Here is a 7,998-nt window from a genome sequence, read left to right on the forward strand (position 1 = left end):
TTGACTGACTATTTACATAGAAACCAATATCCTGTATCCAGATTAGTTTGAATAAGACACCGCCATGTAAACAGCATTTGCTGATTCGAATTACGTAATATTCTGAATAAGCAATAAAATGTAATCAAGACATGAGGACTGAACCTGTCGGACTGGAAAAGGATGTTCTCTTGTCCTGTGTTAATGCTCAGGAGCTACTTCAGAATTATTCCATGTCATTAGTGAGTCCTCCTCAAACAGTTCTACAAGATACTGTCACTTTTTATTGTTTCTGTGTTGGACATTGTGTGCTGAGCTTTTACAAACAGTCTATGGTGCAGAGTGAGGTTAGAAAACTTTGTGATCATCCTACCTGGTTTAGCTGCAGTGAAGATTCTATAGTCAATGTTTTTCATAAAATTAAACTTAATCTGCTTCATTACATAAGCGTGCATCTTATAAGTTTTAATTCATTATTGAATACTTTGCATGTTGACTATTTCAGGTCTGTTTAGCAATTGACACAATCTTCAGACCCAAGTTCACACTTTTTCAGTTTAAAAGCTCTGTAATTCGGAATATTATACAGCATTGCAGCAACAAAACAATGTGCTTTTACTTTGAATAACTAAACAGAAAGAGATTCTGTGAATGTTGTTGCATGACGGATGTTAGCACACGTCAAGGGTCAGTCTGTCTCTGTGTGCGTGTCTCAGTCCGATATGGTGAAAAAACGATCAAAATGATCTAGCGCAGATTTTGACCCACGGTTTGACCGAGTTACAGACCACTGCAGTAGTTTATCCAAGGACGTCAAGGAGGACATGTTCAACCTGGTCCGCAGACAGAATACTGCCCTTCCCCCACTGACTGTTACAGATCCCTGTTCGTCTGTTTATTCAAATTGTATTATTATTGAACGCATCTCATGTCATGTCTAAATCGCACCAAAATCAGCACTGCACTTTCTTCAGGCAATTTACAACACACATGCCAAGTGTGCAGCCGATTAACTGAACAGTTCTCGAGATCTACATTCCACATACATACAGACTGAAAGACAGACGTTGTGTAGTTGGTAGGTAGAAGTTATACGTCTTGATCGCATTATAACGTCATATTGAAGTTTTCACAGCATTTTGCAACATCGACGACATGTGCAGCAGGTACCAACAAAGTAATGACGTCCTCAGACGACTATGCTCTGTAACGTGCTGATGTAAAAATCATATACACGTCTTAATCAAAGTAATGTCTTTTTCTGAATAAGGTGAGTGGTCCAAATATTGTTGTCCATGTCTACATTTAGATTTATAGGTTGAACACCTTGCTTTATCTTCTTAAACCAAACATTTAAGTGAGACTTAAATATTAGAAACATTTATTCATAAATAAAAACCCTAACCCTAACCCGCTTGTGACTGAGCACGTGGAGGCGGGATGGGTGACAACACCTCAACCTCTGGAGGAAACCGAGTGGTCCATTGGCCGTGCACGCCTGGCGCATGAGCTCCTGTGATTGGCTGCTGGTACGTTGAAGCCGCGTACCAACACTTGTGCTCAATTACCAATCAAAACGTTGTTACTCACGACCTGGCGCCGCGTGTCTGTCTCTTTACGTTATTACAAAGTCAAAAAGTCGAGCGTGTCCCTGAGAGGCAATCTGCCGGACAACAACCGACCAGGAGCTAGTATGAATGGTGTGGTTTGGAGCCTCTTTCACCACCTGCCGCGCTTCATGGAGTCGGACAGCAGAAGTTTCCAGCCCTGGCGAGACTACATGGGACTGTCGGAGACCGTCAGAGACATCCTGGCACGGAGCAGCGCGGCTCAGCCGTCACTCTCAGCCCCCAAAGCCTCGCACCTGGAGCCCGGTGATCGTGGCAGGGCTCTGGTGTCCATGCGCCTTAACGCGGTGCGCCACAGCAACTTTGGGGCGGATTGTGCGCCGGGTCTCCGCGGTGAGTCTCCGCGTCCAGACTCCTCGGCTCATCGGAGTCGAACTGATGTGTTGCGTGCACCAAACCCCGCTCGTGTTGACGCACCAGATGTGGTGGATCCCAAACAAGTGCCAAAACCTCACCGGGGGACAAAAGACCGTAAGAGGACGACTCGCCCTAGGACACCCGAGCCCCCGGCGGCTCCTCCACCTCCTCCTGAGCGCATGTTCTGCAGCTTCTGCAAACACAATGGAGAGTCCGAAGTGGTGTATGGATCCCACTGGCTGAAGAACCTGGCCGGGGAAGTCATGTGTCCTTACCTTCGGCAGTACGTGTGTCCTCTCTGCGGAGCCACGGGGGCCAAAGCTCACACCAAGCGCTTCTGTCCCCGGGTGGACAGCGCGTACAGCTCCGTGTACGCCAAGTCCAGACGCTGAAGCCAGCAGGTGGCAGGTATAGCAACAACCAGCCACTGCACAGAGGCCACAGTCCTTTTTTATGTGTGATGTATATTTTTATAGCACTAGTCTTGCTTTTTGCTTTTGTGTGTTTTTAGGCTTTGGTTTTTATTTGCATGCTTTGACACGTTTACACTGAGGCCTTCTGTGAAGCTGGCTGGTCTTCTGTGTGCCCGCTACTTCAAAAAGCGTCTGTTTACAAGTTGGTGGATCTCGTGAGGTACTTAATATCTACAACGACTGCCAGATATCATGTTTGGGAGGAGAGGAGAAAAGAAACATGTTTCTCAGGAAAATGTTTGTTTGTTTTATATATATATATTTTAAAACGTGGCCATTTGATGTCCAGCATCACATTTCCTGTCCATGCACAAATATCATAGCTTTATCAGACCTACAGTCATCATTGGTAATAATTTTACTACAGCATTTAAACATCATGTGACCATGTCAGTATTTAACATTTTTAAAATATGAGTGACTTGTTCTAAGGTGTGCGAGTGAATACCTGTTCCTGAGGCACCCTGTTTTATTTTGATTATTTATGTATGTGTGGCTTTTCTAAAAGAAACTTCTGGCTTTGTGAAATAATAGCTAATCTTTGTGTGAATATTCTTGTATACCAGAAGTTATTCATATCTAAAGTGAGTAAATCTGTGTTTGTATTCTTTGTCATCACTCTCTGTTCTTTTAAAATGTTTGACAGCCAAGAAGGGAAGAATAATCCCAAATATTACATTTACATAACAGTCAGATTTGTAACTTAATAAAACAATGACAAGCTTTATTTGGGGAGAACCAGAACATTGCAGCCAATAAACTGAACATTCCAGCTGCCAGTGAGAAGGAAATCTGAAAGGATTGTAGCAGGGCACAAGTTCCTTCATTACCCATGAACCACTGGGGTAAAGCTAAGCTCAGGTACCTCATTGAAGTCCTTAATGCAGGGAGCTTTTCGAAGCTTTACTGCCGCGCTGTAGGTTCTCCAGCTCCCGATGTGTGGCCATGACCTTCTGACTAGAAGAAGATGAAAAGAGGAGAAATGCTGTGACTCAGTTTTGTGAAGTGAACTACCAGACTCAGTTTGATAATAGTGGTTGAATCACAGGGAGGCTGAAGATGTCAAGGGGTAGATGATGAGTGAATGTCAGAGAAGGAAACTATAAAAAGGTAAGGAGGGGAGAGTGTGAGAAAACCCCAGAATGCCTCAGTCAGTCATAGATCCATCCTGAAACTATTTCACTATATGTTCATTGCTTTTAAAGTAGACCAGTGTATTGAAGCAAAGTAGTAAATTTCCCTTTGTACTAAAGTAAGTAAAGTTGGCCATAGCGTAATATCCCGTGGCCAGGACTTAACTGCTTGTCTCTTGAAAGAAGAGAGAGGTTAGAAAAAGGGACTGAATACAACAACAAAATAAGAAAATAGATCAAATACAAAAAAGGAGAATTTCAGTTACTAACTTTAGAGAGGAGAGTTCCCTGATCAGTCCACAGATCAGGACTGTGGCGTCTTCAGGATTGTCTGAGGAACCAAACGTCTTCTCCCTCTCCTTCACCTCCTCATCACTGGATGAAAGTGAAGAAAAATGTTGAATGGATAAAAAATGTCTCGTTACCAATTCTGCACTGTAGTTTTTAGTTTGTTCAAACCCCAACGTCACCAAAGTATCAATAAAAACAGTTAAGTAGTTTTTGTGTTATCCAGATAAAAGACTAACATAACCTCCTTAACGGAGGTAATGTAATAAAATGAAACATGTTTATCTAAAATCACTGCATGTTGATTGGATGTTCTTTGTGGAATTTAAACCCTCTTCCCTGCTTCCTTACATTAGAACAATAGTGTTGAGCTGCGAGTCCGACACGTAATCTAAGCATCCAGATGCAAACACCTCAGTGGGGTCCCTGGTCCGAGTGTGGGCAGTGGTTACAGTAGGAGGAGCAAGTTCATATTTAAGATCATGCTGTGGGAAACAAAAGAAATCAGCCATTACTGGAGAGTTAAAAGTTACCCAATAAAATAACCTTCAGTATGTTTGATCTGTTTTCTTTGTTAAGGCAGCCACTATCTGATCAACTATCTGAACAATTAATAAATTAGAATGAATTGATAGTTTACTCTATGTCAGACAATTATGAGAAAATCTTTTTTTCTTACAGACTAAAGAATAATTGATAATGAAAATGATTGTTGTGTGCAGTAAATCACAAGTAGCTAGCGATACAGTATATGTGAGCTTTAATCTTATGTATTCACTTAAATAAGTTATTTAGTGCGAAATACTACTACTGACTATAATGGCAATCAGAGGAGTGCATACCTCTGCCAAGGCCCAATAGTGGCCTTGAATTCAATCAAGCCACAAATATAATTTCCCTAAATGGCTTTTTTTTTTAAAATCAAGATTCATGAATTATTATCTGGAAAATCTGTGAAAAAGTCAAAAGACCTCCATAACAAAGAGAGCCCAACATAATGCTGTCAGATTAGTTGTTTTGTCCCAACAACAGTGGATATGATTTTTGTTTTTAAGTACAGCCAACCCTCACAATCAGAAGACTTGAGCCAGCCAACATTTAGCATGTTCTCTGGATTCTTCACTAAACAAGTTTTTGTGTTAGTTTGTCCCCTCCCCACCACTCACACTGTCTTTCCTGCCAGGAGGCGTCACTGCAGCTTCACTGAGCTCCACAGAACCACAGTTAAACCCTCCAGGCCCAGTGACGGTGGATGAGATTCCCTCTTCGTCGATTCCATCACTGGCATCAACCATCATCTCTTCCTCTACCTCATCACTTGTTTCGGTCTCTCTTTGCACCTGAAGACCCGCAGTCGCCTTCTTTTTCTCACTTTCCTCATTTTCAGCTGGATTAATGTAAGAACCCATGGCAGCACAACCACCTGCCTCTGTCGACTTATCTTCTCCGTCTGTACTTTGCTTCTCAGGTGTTTCGGTCGTAACCACAGTTGTACCTTCCTCGAGTTCCTGCTGCTCCTGGTTCACCAAATGCTCCAACACTTTGTCCTTTGTGAGTGGACCTGACTCTGGCTCACCAGTTTGTTCTGGACCAGGCTCCGTGCCTCTCTCAGCCTCACAGCTCTTTACCTCCGAGCTGCCAGGGTCACACACAGCACTGGTCCCATCTGAGGTTGTGACAGCGACATGGACTTCAGTGTCTGCCCTGTGTGTTAACAAGCAATGTTATAATCCAAGTAGGAAGCAACAAATTACATTTACGTCTGTTACTATAATAGAGTATTTGTGGTTGGAAGTTAAATTAAAAATGAATTTTGGATTCCTCCCAACATGATGCTGACCTGTTGTTCACTCCACAGCGACTGGACTTTAGTGTCTCTGCTGGGTTCTGCTCTGCGATACTATCGACAGGGATGGAGAGAAGTGAGGATGGAACTAAGAGTGAAGATATAATCCTATCCTGAGCCACAGGGTCAGCTGCATTACTACAAATCTTCCTCTCAACTTCCTCCACTCCGCCCTGCTCATTTTCACGCTTCTGTGTCTGTAAAAAATGACTCCGCTCCTTCTCTGTCAGGCCACACATGCCCATCCTTCGCTTTTTTTTGGCTCGTAATCCCACCGCTGCCTCCTTTGTGATTTCCTTGACATCAGCCATGCACATGGTGCATGTATCTTCTTGGCTGGTTTCGTGGTTTTTCTCTAGATCACTCTGAGAGGTTTCCTTGGAATCCAGTTGCTTCTCCAAAGTAGCTGCACAGGATCCATCCCCCTCTTCCGAGGTTGGCGAGAAGACCTGGGGTTGATCAGAGCCTGTTGGAGATGGAGGTCTGATACTGTTCTGTGGAGATTCTTCCTCCATTTCACTCTTGCTGGTATCATAATTAGAATGGACTCCACAGCCTTCCAGCTCAGAAGCAGTGGTGACAGCAGACTCTTGTTGCCCTTCAAAAGCTTTAACCGTCACATCTTTCAAGCACGTATTTGGTTTTCCTGCAAGGTTATCCTCTTTGGATTCATCTTGTTTGGTGAGACAGGGCTGTTCGGCTGCCTGATCCTGTTGATGTGTAATCATGGCACATTCCTGCAGAAGGCACTGAGGAAGCTGTGGTGTAGCAACGACAGATGTATTGTCTTCTTCTGTGTCCTGAAAAGAATGATTTGTCAAAAAGTTGCCTTGATGCAATGGAAATATGGTTCAATCTCAATCACATAAATCACCTGTTGTTTAAGAGGAGCCTGGACATCATCAGTCTGAGGGATTTCATCTCTTGATCGTTCCCGCTTCCTTGACCTTAATTGAGCTGTGCTGCCTTGATACAGAAGGACCAACTCATTGTTACTCAACGACTGGGATGGGGAATCATTGTAGAGGCTTCACTCTCAATCTAAACAACACACGCACTCACACATTCAGTTGTGACTGTCTAACATATACTTACATTGATTTCCTTTACCTTACCCATAATTACTACTTGCCTAACCCTAACCCCTAACCTAACCTTAACCTAAACTTAACCCTAAAACATGTCTTCACCTTAAAAACACAAGTCCGGGGACAAGCTTTCAGTCCCCATAAGGAAGATAAGTCCTCATAATGTGACTGTGTAAACAGATTTAGGTCATCACAACAACACGAGTAATACCTGGAACACACACAAATTTAGTAATTTGGTGAGTTGATTGAAGATCCATATTATTTGAGAAAAAAAATATTTTACCACTGCTGTTAGTCTTCCCTTTCCCTTTGGCCATCTCCTCTTCCTAAAATGCCCCAAAAGAAGGTAATTTAATAAATGTTTAGATAGATAGATAGATAGATAGATAGATAGATGATAGATACATACATACATACATACATACTTTGTTGATCCCGAGGGAAATTTATGGATCCAGTATCACCGAAAACAGTCAAACACAACAGCATAAGAATAACAAAATGTCAAAATGAGTCAAGAATAAGTTCACTGCAGTGAGATGAAAGTGTAGCCACCAGAACTACTACAAAGCTGACACTGTTACGACGTTTGTGCTAATGGAGATATTAACAACACAGATATTTAGAGTTTTAAGGAATTTTTACTTCTAATAAAGCATTATATATTTTTTGTACTTAATTCCCTTGCCCAGTGATTATTCTCTTGCCTCTGACACCGGACCAGATATTATTTAAAACCTCAAATGTATTTCAGTATTTAAAAAGAGTGAAAACAGTGCAAGAGTCAAAGGTAAAATATAAGACTATGGAAAATGTGATATATAGCGACCTAAAACACTTTCCCCCACTGGTATGGCTAATGTTTAGCTTAAAGCTAACTATCGAATAATTGGAGTGAATATATTTATGTATTCTATTATTAGCTCACATAAAAGGAAAACACACTTACTCGATGATGCTGCAGGTGTGGACTTGCTGTTCTTCAAACAATGAATTGACGCTGATTTAATAACTCTTCGGAAAGTGTTGGACAGAAGTGCACTTCTATTTTGTAGTTTTCCCACAATTACTCACCTGGACCTCAGAGGCGCAGCGTTACGTCGGGGTTTACGTCAGTGGCGGGAGTGTGTGTCGTCTAGCCGTAAAGCGCGACGTGCGTTGCCACTGGAGACGGAATATAGGAAGTGAATTCCACAGCTTGCC

The 7,998-nt window shown here is 42.4% G+C and overlaps 2 protein-coding genes across 4 annotated transcripts; one reads left to right on the forward strand and one right to left on the reverse strand.

The window, feature by feature from the left end:
- The first annotated feature begins 950 nt into the window (after positions 1 to 950).
- On the forward strand, positions 951 to 2,798 carry nanos3 (nanos homolog 3). Its single transcript, XM_034597947.1, has 2 exons — positions 951 to 2,372; positions 2,476 to 2,798. The coding sequence occupies exon 1, from the start codon at positions 1,673 to 1,675 to the stop codon at positions 2,354 to 2,356; it is 684 nt and encodes a 227-aa protein (XP_034453838.1). The 5' UTR covers positions 951 to 1,672; the 3' UTR covers positions 2,357 to 2,372; positions 2,476 to 2,798.
- A 156-nt stretch (positions 2,799 to 2,954) lies between these two features.
- Positions 2,955 to 7,858, reverse strand: LOC117768780. 3 transcript variants are annotated; one of them, XM_034597122.1, is made up of 10 exons: positions 7,745 to 7,858; positions 7,209 to 7,219; positions 7,079 to 7,121; positions 6,579 to 6,670; positions 5,699 to 6,504; positions 5,417 to 5,562; positions 5,037 to 5,380; positions 4,210 to 4,343; positions 3,841 to 3,945; positions 2,955 to 3,394 (listed from the first exon to the last, which is right to left on the reverse strand). In XM_034597122.1, the coding sequence occupies exons 2-10, from the start codon at positions 7,212 to 7,214 to the stop codon at positions 3,316 to 3,318; spliced, it is 1,755 nt and encodes a 584-aa protein (XP_034453013.1). In that variant the 5' UTR covers positions 7,215 to 7,219; positions 7,745 to 7,858; the 3' UTR covers positions 2,955 to 3,315. The 3 variants fall into 3 exon arrangements, with proteins under 3 accessions (XP_034453013.1, XP_034453003.1, XP_034453023.1); XM_034597112.1 differs by having other exon boundaries at positions 5,025 to 5,380; positions 7,213 to 7,219; positions 7,745 to 7,845; XM_034597132.1 differs by lacking the exons at positions 2,955 to 3,394; positions 3,841 to 3,945; positions 4,210 to 4,343 and adding an exon at positions 4,778 to 4,863 and having other exon boundaries at positions 4,977 to 5,380.
- Positions 7,859 to 7,998: the final 140 nt, after the last annotated feature.

This window comes from Hippoglossus hippoglossus, chromosome 1 (genome assembly GCF_009819705.1).
Source record: "Hippoglossus hippoglossus isolate fHipHip1 chromosome 1, fHipHip1.pri, whole genome shotgun sequence".
Taxonomy (NCBI): domain Eukaryota; kingdom Metazoa; phylum Chordata; class Actinopteri; order Pleuronectiformes; family Pleuronectidae; genus Hippoglossus; species Hippoglossus hippoglossus.

What these genes read in the sequence shown, in the direction of transcription:
- nanos3 (XM_034597947.1), top strand. Translation starts at nt 1,673, where the DNA reads ATGAATGGTGTGGTTTGGAGCCTCTTTCACCACCTGCCGCGCTTCATG.
- LOC117768780 (XM_034597112.1), bottom strand. An exon ending in AGGGAAGACTAACAGCAGTG is followed by an intron (nt 6,671 to 7,078) that starts GTAAAATATTTT and finishes TTCTGTATCAAG; the next exon opens with GCAGCACAGCTCAATTAAGG. An exon ending in CTCAACACTATTGTTCTAAT is followed by an intron (nt 3,946 to 4,209) that starts GTAAGGAAGCAG and finishes ACTTTCATCCAG; the next exon opens with TGATGAGGAGGTGAAGGAGA.